This window comes from Lissotriton vulgaris, unplaced genomic scaffold, assembly GCF_964263255.1.
Source record: "Lissotriton vulgaris unplaced genomic scaffold, aLisVul1.2 SCAFFOLD_1224, whole genome shotgun sequence".
In the NCBI taxonomy this organism is placed as follows: domain Eukaryota; kingdom Metazoa; phylum Chordata; class Amphibia; order Caudata; family Salamandridae; genus Lissotriton; species Lissotriton vulgaris.
Genome location: NW_028242734.1, coordinates 83,468 through 102,724, shown reverse-complemented (window position 1 = coordinate 102,724; position 19,257 = coordinate 83,468). Strand labels below are relative to the sequence as shown.

Here is a 19,257-nt window from a genome sequence, read left to right as displayed (position 1 = left end):
TTCCATATGAAAGTCTTTCTCCAGATATCCTCCTTACTTCTGGCTTAACCAAGGCAGGGTAAAAAATGTATCTTAATGATCGAGTAGGGCTTTCAACAGAAGGGGCTTCCTTGAGAGTATCTTTACATTGTGGATTTCCTGTTTGTGAACCAATGTTGAGACGTGTACATGCCACTTTAGGTGCACTCCCTGAATTTGCAGTAGGAGTCGCCTCAGTCAGGGCTGATTGGCTGGACTAACACTGTTCACCTTGGAGCACCTTTTCACTGTCTTGTTTCCATTAGTTAGTACCTTTAATATTGCTAACACAGTATCATGGATAGCATCAAACCCCCTACAAATGTTTCCAGTAGTGTTAGTATAGATTACAAGATTCTCTTCGAACATAGCATTGAAGTAGAGACCTTTACCTCCTAGTCCCCAGGTTTAAACGACTGTTTATCAATTACCTCGAGATCTGGGGTTGGTGATAATTTGGAAATAACAATGTGTGATTCATCGGTGTACTGCTAAAAAGTTGCAGACCAGTAGGCATTGTCAGGGAAGGTGTAACCGGCATGTGGGGTACATAATCCTTATCTTGCGACCTACAGTTCCTACCAAGGTCCGGGTCAATATCTGGAAGTGTGAAATCCATGTTCAATATGCAGGAAACTTATCTTCTCTCTAACAGGCCATTGCTCTCCACATCAAAATTTACTATTGGCCTAACCGCAACAGGGACCAATGAGGAAAATTGTTTTGACAAAGTAATAAGATCCTCACTTTGTATGCCAGAATCCCCTGGCCCCTCTCATGCAGGTTTAAATGAACTTGAACACTTTGATTTGTTGGATTGCTCGACTACCAAAACACTTCTAAAAAATCTTAAATCTGGTTCCCCTCTAGACCCCGCACCTCCAACTATTTTGAATCTGGTGTCTGATACTGTGACCCCAGTGATCAAGGAGGTGATTAATTCCTCTCTTATAGCAGGCATAGTGCCCCCTTCCTGGAAACAGGCAAGAGTGAAGGCCTTGCTAAAAAAACCTAACCTTAATCCGGATGACTGGGCAAACTATCGCCCAATATCCCTTTTACCAACTGTTAGTAAGCTTGCCGAGAAGCATGTAAATTCCGTGCTCTCCTCCTTTTTGGAGAACAGTAACTCTCTGCACCCTACACAGACAGGCTTTAGAAGCAATTTGGGTACAGAAATAGCCTTGGTTACAGTGGTGGAGGAAACAAGGAAGATCATGGACAGTGGAAGTTGTGCGGCTATACTACTTCTTGATCTGAGCGCGGCCTTTGACACCGTGAATCATTCTATTCTGATTCAGAGGTTAAGAGAAGTAGGTGTCACGGGCCAGGCGCTCAATTGGCTGTGCTCCTTCCTGTCCGATAGATCGTTTGCTGTGGTCGAGGATAATGTATCCTCCCCCCAAATGGGTCTACAGTGTGGTGTTCCCCAGGGCTCCTCCCTCAGCCCTACCCTATTTAATATATACATGAGGCCATTGGCTGAGGTGGTACTGCCCTGGGGGGTTCAACTGGTGACATACGCAGACGATACCCAGCTCATCATCTCCCTGACCACCCAAGCCGCCCCGTTTGCAAATCTTACCACCTGTCTGGATAAGATCTATGACTGGATGGACAAATCCTTCCTAAAGTTAAATGGCGCAAAAACGGAGGTGATGATGCTGGGATACAACCCACCCACCACTGTGGAAAGTTGGTGGCCTTCTAGACTTGGCCAGCCTCCTCTACCAAAAGAAAAAATTAAAAGCTTGGGGGTCTGGCTAGACCCTGCTCTTAACTTTGCGGTACAGGCCCGGAGGGTTGCAGGTACCTGCCTTGCCTACATCAGGCTACTGAGGAAAATTATTAGGCTTCTTCCTTTTGAAGCTAGGAAGATCTTGGTGCAAGCGTTGATCCTGACACGATTGGATTATGCTAACGCACTATATCTCGGTGCCCCACTAGGGACAATCAAAACTTTACAGACAGTACAAAACTGTGCAGCACGAATGTTGCTGAATGTCCCGCGCAGATCATCCGCTAAGCCTGGTCTGCGCCAGCTTCACTGGTTACCAGTGAAACAGAGAGTGGAATTTAAAGCTCTGACTATGGTACATAAGGCAGTTAATAAAACTGGACCTGTGCTTATCCAATCCATGCTCTGCCCATATGCTCCTAAGCGGACCCTGAGATCCACCAACAAAAATCTGTTAGCGGTCCCCAAGACAAGGAGAGTGCGTACTGGAGGGAGACGTTTTTCCCTACATGCCACAAATCTTTGGAATTCGCTTCCCGAAGCAATCAGAATGGAAACAAATCATTTAAGATTCAGAAAATTGTTCAAGACCTTTCTGTTTGTCTGAATCTCGGAGTCTGGAAGAGTTGGAAGCGCTGGGATGCCCTCGGGTAGCCATGCGCTATACAAGTGTGTAATTCATTCATTCATTCAGAAACTATACTTAGAGATGATTCCTCATGTCACATTACTAGTGGCATATCTTCTGCCCCAGATGATACTGCTGGCATAGCCACAGCTGGGGTTAGCGCACAAAAAAGATCAGCCGAGGTGGCCCTGTTTTGCCCTCCAATAAGGCTCATACTATCCTTCGGGTCATCCTGGGACATTTCCTTTTTACCCCACAGCAAAAAGTGTATTGGTAAAGAGGCCCTGTTAGGAAAACAAATAGCTTCACCTGGGGCTTTTGCGACGTCATGACAGCACTAAATCCAAATTACGACGCCGACTGCAGGGAGCGCAGCTTCGGGCACAGAGTCACACGGACCCCCAAACAAACAGTACCTTGGAAACAAAGTCTATAACGATGTATAGTGTCGTGGAGGTGAGGCGTCGTGCAGAGGTCAAGGCCGGTTTTCCTGGCTGCCACGGGGGAGGCGAAGCATTGTGTCTGCAAGGAGGCAATGTGTTGAGTCCAGAACAGGGGAAGACAGTTGTGTTGGAGGTGAAGCATTTATTCCAGTAATGGTGAGAAGTCGGTGAGTTTGTGGAGTCACCCTCTGTGGTTATATGCGCCGCGATAATGGGGTGAAGGTGTTGGTGATGACAGAGTTGGTGCGAGCCCTGTCATCGGGCACAGCTGATAACTGCAGGCGTCAGCAGTGTCAAAGGGCATCAGAGATGGGGTGCAAGCTGAGCGGTGCAAGCTGAGCGGAGCGTCGTTCACTTCATGAGTGGTGCCCCGGCCTCGGTGCAGGTCGTGGCATTTGCTGATGGCATCGGAAACTGGTTTTCTTGCTTCTTTTAGGTTTCTTCCAGCTCCCAACAGCAGGAACAACCTGAGATGCCCAAAACTGGAATAGGCACCTCCTGGCAGGTTAGAACTCTCAGCAATAGGGTTCAGTGGAGCTGAGATTGAAATATTTGTGTCCCTGAGTCTTTAGAACAGGAGGCCAGCACACTTCAGGCCCCTGGAGATCATCTTCAAGCAGGTTCAAAGCAAAGTACCAGTCTTGGTCCTCTCCTTTGCAGAAACAGCAACTGCACCCAATGGCATTGTGAGTGTTGGCAGGTCTGCTTTCTATGTTTTCATGGAGCAGGTACAATTCATCACACTCTTTGAGTGACATATTAGGGTACAGAGTGTTATATCATCTGAAGTTCAAATCGATACATCTTGTCCTGTGGCTATCACTTCTTGCAGTGTGTTAAAATGTGTTAAATAACTGATATACAAAGAAATAGTCATAACCAATATTTGGGGGATGTAATCAATAGAATCATGAACATTTTCGTGACCCTTAGCCAGTACATATTTAGTAGATGTACATGTTTTGTACCAAAATGCCTTAGTTTTAGCCAATATTAATTTACCCTCTTCTGTTTCTGCTAGGACTCTTGATGTTGTGCCTCATTTGTATGATCTGTATTCAGTTTGCATTTTGTGTCTCCATCTTCAAGATGGTCAAGACTGTTTTGCAGAAAGGATTTGACAAAGGCTAGTCTGCACTTTTTAAATTATGATTTGACCACTTAATTGGAAGGTTTGTGATATTGTTATTTTTTCTTCTTTTGAGTCTCATAACAAATGATTGAAATCAATTGACTGTATTTTCACACAAAGACCAGAAACTAGAGCAATAATATAATAATTCAGCTCAATTAGATTAAAAAAGTATTTTTGAAAAATAGGGGCAAAGTGAGAAAATGCTGTTATTGATTAAAAACGAAATCAGTTGTCCAAAGTATAATAATAAGTATGTTGCTCCTGGTTCAACACTTGTCAGAATACTAGAATATGGAAACTAAGAAGGCAATACTCAACAAAGTAGATATTTGCTTTTAGCCATAAAAAACGAATGTCTGACATAATATCGACATGCAAAAATATCGGAGCAAAAATATCGACAGCAAAAATATCGGAATCCTATCTTCATAAAGGTAAGTACAAAAATATCGAAAAAATAATATCGTAGTACAAAAATATCGGAATCAAAAATATCATTTTTTTAAATGTATTAATAATAATGTAAAAATAATTTTAAAATACATATAATTTTACAACTATTAAATAAAAATATTAAAACAAAATTCAAACTAATACATATACATTTAAAATAAATAAAACACTTAATAATTTAAAGTAATTTTAATTTTTTTCATGTAATTTATTTGATTTAATGTAATATTTTTTTGTTTTTACCCTGTACGCCTGTACCCCAAAAACCCAAAACTGACCCTGAACCCTAAAAATATCCCTGTACCCCAAAAACCCAAAACTGACCCAGAACGCTAAAAATACCCCTTTACCCAAAAACTGAAAACTGACCCTGAACCCTAAAAATACCCCTTTACCCAAAAACTGAAAACTGACCCTGAACCCTAAAAATACCCCTTTACCCAAAAACTGAAAACTGACCCTAAACCCTAAAAATACCCCTTTACCCAAAAACTGAAAACTGACCCTGAACCCCAAAAATACCCCTTTACCCATGAACTGAAAACTGACCCAGAACCCTAAAAATACCCCTTTACCCAAAAACTGAAAACTGACCCAGAACCCTAAAAATACCCCTTTACCCAAAAACTGAAAACTGACCCTGAACCCTAAAAATACCCCTTTTTCCCAAAAACTGAAAACTGACCCTGAACCCTAAAAATACCCCTTTACCCATGAACTGAAAACTGACCCTGAACCCTAAAAATACCGCTTTACCCAAAATTAATTAATATTATTTAATTACCAATAAATTATTAATTAACAATAACAATAAAGTAAATATATTAGCACATTTGCTGTAAATAATTTAATTTAATAATTAATATTATTTTTCCCAAATAATTAATTAAGAATAACAATAAATTATATATAAAAAAATTACTATAATTAATGTAATTAAATAATTAATATTATTTAATTACCAACTAATTAATAATTATAAATATGTAAAAAATTATATTAATTAACTAATTAATAGAAATTAATTACCAGTAAATTATTAATTAAAATATGTACAAACATATATCAATTAATTAATTATTATTAAATTACTGCCCACCCTATTCCCCTATAAACCCATAACCCGCTACAGAACATATTTATCAATTAATCAATTAATTAAAAATATTTAAAAATTCTTTCTCAATTAATTAATTAATAATTCCTACTAATTAATAATTAATTTAACATAATTAAATTACTTCCCACCCTATTCCCCTATAAACCCACAACCCGCTACAGTAGTAAAAGACAATATTTAATTAAATTACATTAAAAAAAATAATAAAACATAATAAATACAATATAATATACACTAAATTTATTTAAAAATTGATATTAGTAACATCAAAGTTATTAATTTCGATATTATTGAAATCGATATTTACAACTTCGATATTACTGATATCATACCAATATCGATATTAAGACTGTCGATATTACTTACCTTCGATATTTTGTCCCATCGATATTTAAACTTCGATATTTTTGTATATCGATATTTAAAAATCGATATTTTGTCTGTGTACCATAAAAAACGTATTCAAATTTCACCACAATAAATGACAGTTTAATTAAGAATTTCTGTTAAGCAAGATGAAATTATGTTTCCCATTTCATGTGCAGATATATGAATACCCACCTATTCTGTACAGTCGTAATGCATCAAGTAGCTGTGCCCCAAACAGTTGTACTCTCAGTGGTGGAACATCAATTGCAGACTTCAACGTCTCTACTTCTGCTCCAGGCCTGCAAGGGTGTGAAATGTTCCTTTCATAACCTTCTGCCCCAGATCTTGGGACAAGACAATGGACAAAATGGATTTGGGATCGCTTTATCAAATTTGTCAGTGCATCCTGGAATGGAAAAAAGAGATATAAGAATTTTAAGACTTTGAATGGCATTTCTCAACTACAAGATTGAAAACTTGCAGTGGTGAAGTTTTAATAATAATAAAAATCCTAGACTAAATGATGTTTGATACCCAACTGGTAGCAGATGTTGCAACCTCAATATGCTTAACTGCATTACTCAAAGGATACCTACATTTGTGGTATGCAAATTCCTTTCCCTATCTACATCATATTACCTTTACATTCTCCGAGCTGAGCCTCAGTAAGTGGGGATCCATGAATACTAAAATCTTGGACAGGCAAAGTTCAGTGACAAGATATGTATTCTGGATTTGAAGCATACTAAAAAATGTTTACATTATTTTATTTTACTGAAGCTATCCCAAAGGGGATGATGGACGGAGTGTTGAATATTGCAAGCACTCACCCCCAGTCAACGTATCTGGGTTTAATCCATCATCATTCTTTAGCTCACTCCGCCACACCAGTTCAGACATGGCCATATGCAAATCAGTCTGCCCCTGTGCCTCATGGGAACAGTCCAGCCCGAACTGCTGAGGCATATCTTCTCTAGACCGGAAACAAGCATCCTGGGTCCGGTTTCTGGCTAATCAGTCGTCATCAGCCAGGCTAGCTTGAATTCAGTGGCAAAGTGAGCAAGGGACCAACGTCTGGGCATACCCTGCCAACTTAGGGTGAAGAAGGCAAAACCAAGGGGGATGATGGACGGAGTGTTGAACATAGCAAGCACTCATCCCCAGTCAACTGATCTCTTGTACATTTATTAAAACACAGAACACACAAGGTACCCTATAAGCCTGGAAACCTGGGGCAAGAGAGAACATTCCAGACCTACAGGCTGGATTTTTTTTTTACAACTTTATTTTCCATTTTACAATATCACAAATCACAGCACAGTAACATCGGTGCTCACAGTAATAACCATTGCAGTATAATGACCAGCCTACATCAGATAGGTATAAAGCCAATCAAAAAGGGTCAATGAAGACATTAGGCCCAAGGATTTGGCCATATCCGGCATCAGGACCACTGGCCCTTGTCCCAAACCACCCATCAAGGTACAACGCCAATGCCCTCCACCACAGCTGATAATATCAAATGATGTAGCACAGAACGAGAATAGCCCACATAAATTACATGACAACTTAGATAGTACATTATCGCACACCAGCCGGGACTCTGCCTTGCTCCAATTGATGTCCGGAGGCTTGGTGGTCAGTTGTAGTGTACCTCTTGAGTGGCTCCCAGATGTCTATAGGGCGGGAGGTACATGGAAGAGTGCTGATATAGAGTTCACTGTTCATATTACAATATGTTAAACTTGTTAGCCACTGTTTGGCCATTGGGGCCGATTTACTGCCCCAATGCAATGCAATTTCTCGTTTTGCCAGTAAGAGACTGATGGCGACAAATTTCCTTACCCCTTTAGGAAAATTAAATACATAGCCCAAAAGTGCCACTTCCGCCATCGGGATGAGTTGTGAGTCAACCATATTGCCTAAAATCTTGTATACCTATTCCCAATAGGCCGGTATCTTTACAAAATTCCAAGTGAGATGGGCAAAGTCTGCGCTTGGAGCCCCGCATTTTAAGCAATTGTGTGGTCTGTTTGGATCTATTTTGTGCGACTTCACTTGTGTGATGTAGAGTCTGCGTAAGAATTTGAAACAAAGTAGCTTATGTCAACTGTTGAGTGATACGTCCTTGGTGACAGCACAGCACTATGTTCATCTATAATTGGATGCCCTAAGTCTTCTTCCCAGGCTTGACAAGCCTTGTCATCATTGATGGGGATGATCTCGGAACAAGTGTAATATAATTTAGAAATACGATGCACCCCACTAGGGCTCTCTATAATCGTGTTGAGGGAAGCAAATAAGTGTGACTCGATGGGGAAGCTGGGCAGGAGTGCCCCTAATGCAGAACGTATTCTCCCCATTACAAACCGGTCCATGAATGAAGCGGAGCTGAAACGTTCCTCCTCCTGCTGCACTGAAAAGATGTGACCCCCTGGGAATGAGTCCCCCATTTTGCTAATATCAAACTTGGAGAGTGTGTTTTATGAGCATCTCCCTCATGATTGGGAACCAATGAGCATTGGGGAGCGGTAAGGCAGATGAATATAGTGTGGGAGTGCCAATGAGACGACAGAGTTTGTCCCAGGCCCAACTGGTAGTAGACACTGTCTGAATGTCACTGGGATCTCTAGCCATTCCCTTGGGAAACACCTCTGAGAGTACAGCAGGGAGGTACGCTGTAATCCTAGCATCACGGAGGCACCAAGTGTAGGCATAGCTGCATTGTGCGACCAAGTAATATAAATGAAAATCTAGGATGCTAAACACCCTCTGTTGTATGGAAGGGTCAAGATCTGCCATTGTGCGCGGGGTTGTTTACCCCCTCACACTAGTCTAATGAGATGGGAACGCAATGTTAAAAAAAACTGTTGGGTAACGGGATGGGGATGTTATTGAAGAGATATAAGAATTTAGGTAAAACTATCATCTTAATCAAGGCTACTCTGCAGGCCATGGATAGAGACAGACACAGCCACTTTTCAACCTGCTATTCCAAGTTGTGTATTAAGTCTGAGTATTTGGCCGGTGTCCAGGTGGATATGTATGCCCAGGTATCGGGTGCAGTCTGCACACCACTCAAGCGGGATCTCGAGGTCCCAGCTGGTAGTGCTGGAGATCAATGGGAATATTAATGATTTATGCCAGTTAATGCCCAGGCCAGATTGTTGTCCAAAGCAAATGATATCCTGTGTTAAAGGTGCCAGGTTCATGTGAGGCTCACAGACATAAAGAACAACATCATCTGCATATAGCGAGACCAGCAATGGTCCAGTGTTAACTTGAAGTCCCCAGTGGAGATGCTTTTCTTGGAAATGCCGGACCAACGGGTCCATAGCTAATATAAATAACAGGGGGCGAAGCTTGCCAGTGACCGCAATGGCCGCCTTAGCCTTGAGCTCCGTGTTGCTGACTCAATATCCTGCATTAATCCGACAGCTCTAGGATGAATACCTACTTTGCGGACAAAATCTAATTTCCAGAGTATTCCCTCGAGGTGGGGATCGATCTCCGACGATATCGGTGTTTGTTTGCGGCGCGCCTCAGGGCCTGTGATCCCGGTCTTCAATTGGTGCTGGAGGCGGAGCGGCGTTATGGTGCATGCCGCGATCGGACTGAGAGCTGGCTCGGCGCCCGAAATCTCGGCGAGCCCGGCTCCGGTAGCGGGAGGATACTGTGATGGGATCCCTGCTTGGCTGATATGCTGGTGGTTTGAAGCGACTTTGGCGGTGCGGGGCTCGGTGCTAGGAGACAGCGCGTGGCCACCCCTGCTGTGCACAAGATTGAGGCAATAGCGGTGAGTGCGCCTATGAGGAGGGAGACGAACTGCCCCCATTAGCCCTGGGGGATCTAGGTGTGAGGGCCTGGTGGCTTAAAGAAAGCGGCCAAAGGGAAAGTCCAGAACCGGTGACCTGGTGGAACCAACATTGTGTGGAAATAGGAGAGGTGCATGATACCACCACCACATAGGAGGCACGCAGGGGGACAGCTGCAACTGGAATCAGCACCAGAGTGGGGAGCGCTGAGGAGAGCAAGCCTACACCTCAGTGGGGGGCCCCACTGGGCGACATGAAGGCACAGAGAGAGACACCTGAAAATTGCAAGATGGCTGCATTTTGCTGCTGATAAATAAGGGCCAACGCACGAAAGAGGTCTGTGTGCTCAGAAGTGGGTGTCTCGGCAAGGTGAGACGTGGTGCAGTGCCAGAGCTGCGTCGTGGAGTGCACATTGTATGAAGCCCCAGGGGTGACTCCCGGAGAGGGGTTGGAGACTGGAGGTGCGGCTGAAAAATTGCTGCGCTGCAGGACAGGAGCCTGCTGCTGCATAGACAAGACCATAGCAAGGGAACCAGCAACGCAGATGCTTGCCCTGGAGGTGGATCTGGTGGCTCGACCTACTGCGCGGCCCAGCTTCTAGGGGCATCGCACGGGTTTTCTGCAGTCACTGTGTCTGGGAGTGTCTGGAGTGCAAAACTATTGTAAGGGCTACACTGAGAGCGCTCCAGGAGTGGCGACAGTGTGGGCCCTGGATGGGCGGACCTACCTTGGAGTAAATATGGGCAGAACGGTCAAATCGCAATCTAAGCTTTCCTTTGAGCAGAAACGCTTTAAGTCACACAACGCCATGACAGAGGAGTCCTCTAGGCCTCATCCGCCTCCAGAAGGTGACCCAGATATCCGGAGTATGCTTATATCAATAGAAAGGAGTTTGCAAAGTGGCATAACCTCTTTGGGCAATGGACGCCCTCTCATACCAGATGGATAGAATGGTAGAACGCCTGGACAAACACGTGGAGAGGTTGGATATGTCTGAGGGGAGACTTACAGAAGTGGAGGAAGCACATACTACACTGGATTTGGACCATAAACAGCTTGGGAAGGTCATGCAAGTCCTACAAGATAAGACAGAGGATTTGGAGGCCCGCTCGCGGCGCTGCAACCTTAGAATCACCGGTCTACCGGCGATGACCTTGACTGGGAATATGGGACTCTTTGTTGAGAAACTCCTGGTAGCCTTACTGCAGGAGGGAGTGTTCTCCAATATGTTTGTAGTAGAGAGGCCACACCGCTCCCTGGGGCTTCGCCCGCCCTGGGAGTCCTGCAGCACCCAGTCATAGAAAAACTGCCGGGACTGAGATGCTGCCCTACGACTAGCTTGGGAAAAACAGGCACTGGTGTTTGAGGGCTCGACGATATCTCTCTTCCCGGATTTCACCGCTCGAGTGCAGGAGGCACGCAGACAATTTGCACCCTTGAAAAAGCAGCTGCGCGAACTGGGACTGGATTATGCCATGTTGTGCCCTGCTAAACTGCGGGTGATCAAGCAGGGTCGATCACACATCTTCACAGACCCAAAGGTCTTACAGACGGCACTAAAAGAATGGTCCAAAGAACAGCACCAGAGCCCAGCAAGGCAACTGCTGGATGAAGCGGCAGGAGGATCACTGGAAGAACAGGATTGAAACACACATATGGTCTCTGGCAGAGGGACATTATGGGAGTGAGATGGGCAAAGTGCTGATGGGCGTAGTTGGGGGCGGACAGCCTACTGTCTGAAGACTTCGGATCAGGTGCACTATGGGTGTAATAATTTGTTAGACCTCAAGTGTAGTAATGGGTTGGTAAACATGGTTCAGGTGAAATTGACCCTGCAAGACTGACACATCTGGATGGCTGTGAGGTTGAGAGGAGGAAAGCTGAGATTACATCAGTCGTGTATGGGACAGAATGTATCACACCCAGTTATCCAGAACGCTCTGTGGAATGCACTTGGGCCACGGTGCGCATGTACAGGAACTGGGTTGGATCATGTTATACTGCTCCGGACTAAACAGACATGTGGTGTTTGATCTTAGAGGCTGTGACACTACTGGTCGGCGAATGGGGGAAGGTCAAGTATTTGTTTGCAATTGTCCGTTTGCAGTTCAAGAGCGACCTCTGCCCAAGAGTGAAACACAACAGAATAGCAAATCGAGTTTTGGGGGGGATGTGGGAGTTATTGGGGATGCAACGTGACCGAGTTGTGGGTGGTCAGCTGTGGGAGGGGGAGGAGGAGGAAGGGTAATGGTAAAGTTGTTTTTAGTGTTAGCAATGACAGTAAAGTTTTTGTATGTTGCACATAATACATGCATGCGACAAAGGTCAGGACTCAATACCCGCACTGCAAAGCAAGATGACGTCACCTAGCGGATCTTCAGCTCCGAGAACAATAAACTCTCTCCGTGCATTGTCATGGAACGTTAGAGGGCTTAACGACCACCGCAAATTACGAAAAGTGTTGAACTATCTGACCAGACAGAACAAAGATGTAGCTTTACTACAGGAGCCGCACCTCCCACTGAACAGCGCAATGCTTCGCAGTAGAGGTCTGCGGGGTAATATCAATGCCTCAGGCTTTACAACCCACGACAGAGGGGTGCTGACCTGGGTTAATCCCAGATCGGAATATGTGATTGAGCAGTTGCTGGCAGAACCGGATGACCGCTTTGTGATATCCAAAGGAAGGGGAGTAGAATTGATTATAGTGAAAGTTTATGGTCCCAACTATGACTGCCCGGAGTTTTATATGACATTGGCAACCACAGTAAACAGTTATGAGAGAGCACAATTCCTATGAGGCGGGGATTTTAATTTAGCTAAAAGCCCAGAAATGGATGGATCAGAGGGCCCAGTGAGGAGGCCGGTGGTGGCTGCTAGAACATTAGAAAGTGTTTTGATCAGTAGGGACCTCTGCGATGTCTGGAGGGAAGGGCACCCAGAAAAGGGGGGTTTTACGCATTATTCCACCTATTACAATTTGCACACTCGCATAGATTACTGGCTGGCTTCCACGTCCCTCATCGACCAAGTTCCCGCTTGCCTGGTGCTTCCACAAACTCTCTCAGATCACTTGTCGCTGCTGCTGATCCTGGACACTTTCAAAAAAACAATACCATTGTTCACATGGCGATATTCCCCTTATTCATTGCTAGACCCACTTTTCAAGGAAGAGCTGGCAGAAGCCATAGAAACGTTTTTGGAAGGCATTTAAAGTGTACATATGGAGGCGGCCATGGTCAAGCACTCAGGGGTTCTCCGATCCATACATCAGAGGTTAGCGGTACTGGAGCAAAAGCTGGGTGAATTGAAGGTGCGTCAGCTTATAGGCGAGGGTGGAGATACTGTTAGCAAATTGAAGGACCTGCTTGCTGAATACCAAGAAGCAGCAGACAGTGAGGTCAAGCATCTGGGCAAATATGCCACAGCACGTGTCTATGGGAAGGTGATAGGCCCGGATCTGTACTGGCACAAATTTTGGAAGCCAAATGCAGTAAGGCGCTTATCAATGAGCTCCGGTCGGCGGAGGGAGAAACGCTGACAGATGAAGCAGAAATAGCGGACAGATTTAAACAATATTACTCAGCACTGTATGCCTCCCGTGTTACAGATTCGGGTGCAGAAATTCTAGACTATATAGAGCATATCAAAGTGCCATTCCTAACGGACACACATAGAGAGTCCCTTATGCTCCCCATTAAAAAAGAAGAGATTGTGGAGGCACTGGCGTGAATGAGAGCAAATAGCACCCAGGGTACGGATGGCCTCACAGTCGGCTTATATAAGGCCTTTTTAGACCTGCTACTCCCACATATCTCAGCGCTATTCGAAGATATGTGTGTAACGGGCGAGATGCCACAATCTATGAGGGAAGCGATCATAGTTGCAGTCCCCAAGCCAGGATAACCTCCGAAGGAATGTGGATGCCGCTTTCCTTGCTCAATGTCGATAACAAATTATTTGCTAAAATCTTGGCTAACCGCTTAGCTCTGCTGGCCCCGGTACTGGTAGCTCCAGAACAAGCGGGGTTTATTCCTGACAGGAATCTTACGTATAATTTACGAACGGTATTCGGAACAATACAGCACGTGAAACAGGACATGAGGGCAGTGGCAGTTTTTCTTGATATGGAGAAAGCCTTTGACTCGGTTGAGTGGTCCTTCATGAGGCGAGTGCTGACCAGGATGGGACTTGCCTCTGTTTTCCTGCAACTGATCGGAGTGCTGTATAACGCTCCATTGGCACGTGTACGGCTGGGGAATCTGGTTACAGACCACATTGCTATTTCTAGAGGAACCAGACAGGGTTGCCCATTATCCCCAACGCTATATGCCTTAGTGCCGGAACCATTGGCGTGCGCGCTGAGAGAATATCATGGGCATAAAGGTATACAATTTCCTACCTATAATATAGTGGCATCAACATATGCAGATGACGCATTATAGTGTGTGAGAGACCCTGAAAACAACCTATCCTCGTTCCTCAGGTTGCTGGTGCACTTTGGAGCACTATCAGGCCTGAGGGTCAACTGGTCGAAATCTTTTGTATTCCCACTCACTCCGATCACAACGCAATTCGAGATGGATTACCCCCTGCAATGGTCCTCGGATTCGATTCAATATCTAGGTATCAGATTGCACACTGACTCGGAAATCGTGTTCCGGGAGAACTACGGATTTGCAGTTTCTAAACTGGAAGATGACATGGAAACATGGATTAGATTACTGCTGTCACTGATTGGCAGGGTCTCCATAATGAAAATGGAGATACTACCCAGATTCTTGTTCCTATTTACGAATATCTCTATTGTGCTACCACATTCCTTTTTTCTCAGACTCAACAAATCACTGATAAAACTTGCCTGAGGGGGTAAGTAGGCCCAGGTTCAATGGAGTGTGCTCACACTAGCATACCACATGTGGGGACTGGGTGTGGCCGACCTCGAGTTATATTATAGAGCAGCACAAGGTGCACAGGCGCACAGCTGGATTCATGGGACAACGGACATTCCATGTATCCATATGGAAAAACCATTTGCTGACCCTCTACCAGCCATAATTTTTGAACCTATGGATTGTAGAACGGGAATCTTAGATTCTCTTAACTTGACGCATCATGCTTGGCACAGCCAGTTACAGCTTCAAGCAGGGGCATTGCTATACTCCCCGGAGATGCCTATAGAATGGGCAGTTTGGTTGGCCCCCTGCAGAGATAGGGGGTCACAAGAGCACTGTGCACATTAAAGATAGCAACGGTGGGGGATTTGTTTTTGGATGGAGTAGCAAAGCCGGGGACGAGGCTGCGGACAGGGCAGACACAGTCACCCTGCTGCAACACTTCCAGTTCCACAGAGTCTGCAGGGCCCAACACGACCTGCTGGGGGATGACTTGAATGAGCCTCCTGATGTACAAGAACTGCCATTTATTATAAATATTAAGTCACCCTGTAAGATCGTTTCCAACATATACAAGCGGGCGATGTCCCATAGGGCACACCAGTACACTAAGGCTAGGCTGGCCTGGCAACGGGACTTGGACATAACAATAGACGACGACATGTGGTATTACTGCTGTAATAACACGAAATGTATATCACGCATGGCAAGCTCAAACTAATACATTTTCGATACATTAATAGAGTGTATTACACCCCGGAGAGATTGCATACATAATTGGCCCAGGGAAGATGCTACTTGTGACAGGTGCCTCTCCGTAGCAGCAGATTGCATGCACCTTACATGGAGCTGCCGGGGAGTATTTAATTATTGGGAAAAGGTCTTTCGTGAACTAAGTACCATAGTTGACTCTGAGATTGCTCCCAACCCAGCGATCGCACTATTGGGATACTCTAAAACACTGCCTAAGGCAATTTGTAGATTAGTGGACATGGGGTTATTATTGGCAAAGCGCAGGGTCGCAATGTGCTGGATGAGGGGCCCCCTTCCCGCAATGTCACAGTGGTTGCATGATATGCTATATTGCTCCACGCAATCGGAACATTTTATTGAATTGCTTCCTCCCCGGAGCAGGCCAAAGAACTTTTGGGGGCTATACACAATGTATTTGCTTAGTAAGGGGGTGGAAGCGACTAATGCGAATGTGACAGAACCTGGCGAGGACACTGATATCACCACTTAAAGGCCGGTACGCCACAATACACAAATAACAACAACCATCACACGATGGGACCTACGAAAAGCACAAATACATAGTCGGAACAGAAGGCCTAGGTGTAAGAACTGACATTCCTAAAGGCACATGGCAGGGGGGAGAATATATACGTAATAGACACTGAGTCTAGAACATGGTGAGTGATGAGGTAATTACTGACAGTAGGGAAAAATGCAGATATTTTAATGGTTATTCGGTTTTCATATATGATCATTGATGCAAGTACACTAGAGACTATTCTTGTTATGCACTATTTGTGAAAGCCTTGAGTGAGTGACACTGCCTTCCCCATGGGATGTTGGCAATTAAGCTGTGTAAAGTGTCTCTAAGCAACGAGCCGCCGGCCCCAGGGTTGTAGGCATATGGTTCTGCACTTCAGCGACAAACCTTTTCAATAAAACTGTTAAAAAAAAGCTAATATAAATAACAGGGGTGAAAGGGGGCAGTCCTGCCTCGTATCACGTGACAGAGAAAATGAATGAGAAAGCACACAGTTCAAGTGTATTTGTGCAGTGGGGCCAGAATACAACAATTCCGTAAGTGCTACAAATCCATTTGACATGCCCATCCTGCGCATGATAGACATGACGAAGGGCCACTCCAAGGAGTCAAACGCATTCTCCGTATCTAATAAAATGGACACCACTGGGACTGCCGGATTTATTCTGTGCAGGATTGAGAACAAATTCCGGAGGTTCAATGAGGTAGACCTATGGGGGACAAACCCAGATTGCGCAGGGGAAATGATAGTATCCATCAAAAGGGAGAGTCTAAGGGCAATCATTTTTGCAAAAATTTTATAATCCAAATTTAATAGGGAGAGCGGTCTATAGGAGCCGCTTATTGTGGGGTCTTTACCTGTCTTGGGCAATAGTACAATTACTGCTTCCCACAAGGTAGGAGGCAAGACTCTCTTCTCAAGGGCATCCGCATACACCTATAAAAGTTTAGGCGCAAGAAGATCCTTATAGGATTTATGCAAATCCCCTATGAATCTGTATATGCCCAGGGCGTTAGAGCCATTGAGGGGGTCAATGGCGCTGATAATTTCTTCTTCCGAGAAAGGCTCGGCGAGAAATTCCTGAATATTCTTGTCCAGGTATACTAATGCTATCTCTTATTAATAAGTCTCCTGAGCAGAAGAGTGATGCTCGGATCTGGAGGTATATAGGGTGGAATATTAATCAAGGAGTTTGCCTTGAATGTCTACTGTCTCTGTAAGAAGCCACCCCGATTTTGATCTTAGTTCCGTAACGTAGGCCTTACTGTATGGGGGTTTGAGCATCAGTGCCGGAGTACGGCCTGGTTTCTCGCCCTCTCCATATCGGCGGGCCATCTGGTATTTACTGAGAAAGAGTATCTCTCGGTTAGCAGCGTCCCAGTAATCGCTGAGTAGTGCAATTCACTGTTTAGACTTGTCTGGTCTATCTAAGGAAACGGCTTCTTTGTCTAGCTCGGCTTACTGGGACTCTATGCGAGACAACGTGGTCCTCAAATCCCGCAACACCCCAGCGTGATTGGCGATGCAAACCCCACGAATGTATGCTTTGAAAGCCTCCCAAAGGACCGCCCATGTGTCCACAGACCCTCTATTGATACTGAAATACTCTTCAAGTGCCTCTCTGAGTTCAAAATGAAAAGATCGCCATTCAGAGCTCGATTTGAAAAGCGCCACTGGCGCTCATATCCCTTGGTCTGGGGATGCAAATATGGAGAATCACTGGTGAATGGTCAGAGTATGATCCGGGGAGAGTGATGATGGACTTGTACAAGCAACAAATGCCAGGGGAGAGGAGCCAATAGTCAATCCTGGTCCAGATGTTCTATTGACCAGCATAATGTGTGTAGTCAGTAGTGGTAGGATTGCCTTGGCGCCATAAGTCTTCCAGTGACAGGATGTCGCATAATTCAAGGAGTGTATGACAGGCCCTTGGTTTGGAGCGCAATGAGAAGGAGGTGCCGTCTACTGAAGGGCTGAGGAGAAAATTAAAGTCGCCGCCCATAAGTTTATTGTCTGAGTCATGTTTCCCCATCTGGGAGAGCAGTGAGTGAAAGAATTCCAGGCAATCTACATTAGGTGCGTACACGCAGACCAACGTGACGGTGTGTCCCATTAGTTTAACTGTGACTATAGTATAACGCCCCTCAGTGTCATGGGTTGCTGCGTGCAGGTGGAATGATACACGCTCATGAATCAGGACCGCTGTGCCCCTAGCCTAATTACTAAAATTGGAAAAATATCGATGTTGTCCCCATCTCAGAGCAAACTGTGTGGTATCGGACTTTGAGAGGTGTGTCTCTTGCAGGAAAGCAACGTCAATGTGGTGCAGCTGTAAATAATGAAGAACATGTTTCTTTTTCCTGTGGTCATTAAGACCCCGAATGTTCCATGATATCAGGGTCAAATCAGAGGGACCAGCAATATTACCTATCTTGGCCATATTCTAAAATAAGCTCTCTGAATCAAAATCAGTGCATTAAACAACGGAGTCAAATTGAACTGTGAGCATAGCAATACTAAGCAAGAATCGATGCACAAACATCCCATCCCCCTTCTCCACCTGCCTAGCCTTGCAACCCCTATCACAGGGACCTAATCCCATCAGAAAAACAAACATACTATCAAAGAGGCACATGAATTGGAATAAGAGATAAATACAATGAAACACAAAATTCTCAGTTAACATGTCGATGGTATACACCAAGGGGCGTGACAACGATCCGACCATGGCCCAGCCTTAATAAAAGGATGTGAGTAACCTATCTATAATATCCCCAAAGAGACATCTGACATCATAATGTCACAACGTGGAGAGTGTCAGCCAGTGCCATCATTAGAAAAGAGTTCCATACTGGTGTTAGAGCCGCTACTAGGAGGGGATGGCCCCAGGGCATCAGCCTTTGCCTGCCAGGTGGTGTCCCCGCGTTCCCTAGAAAGGCGCAGAATGTTATCACTGTCCCGGTAGTTCATGATATAGGCGATGATGGGTTGGGGGGCAGCCTGGATTTGGGGGAGGGCCCAAGGTGCGATGAGCATGTTCCACCGTAAAACCTGGGGTGAAGGCCTCCCTCCCAAACATTTCGATAAACAATGCTTCAACAAAGATGGCTGACTCCGGCACCCCTAAAATGCACCTACTGCGCGCTTCGAGGTCTTCATTTTTAATGGCGACTTCTTTGAGGATGTGCTCAATGCGCTCTAGAAGTTTTTGTGATTGCGCAGTACTGTCTTCGATGTCTGAGATTCTTGTCTCTGCCATGTCTAGGCGCTTGTCATGCACCGTGAGTTTAGTGCACATATTCTCTAGCCGCTTGTCAAGGGAGTTAAATCTTCCATCCAGCCCCCTAAATCCGGCCCTCATTTCTT

General features: G+C 44.9%; 1 protein-coding gene across 1 annotated transcript in view; it reads right to left on the bottom strand.

Moving 5' to 3' along the window:
* LOC147668858 (unconventional myosin-XVIIIb-like) overlaps positions 1-19,257 on the bottom strand; it is a gene marked incomplete at its 3' end in the record, with an annotated part of 694,293 nt that overhangs the window by 598,847 nt on the left and 76,189 nt on the right. The window contains exon 6 of the mRNA XM_086948392.1: positions 6,097-6,310. Coding sequence (XP_086804518.1) covers positions 6,097-6,310 — 214 coding nt within the window. The remainder of the gene's footprint in view (positions 1-6,096; positions 6,311-19,257) is intronic.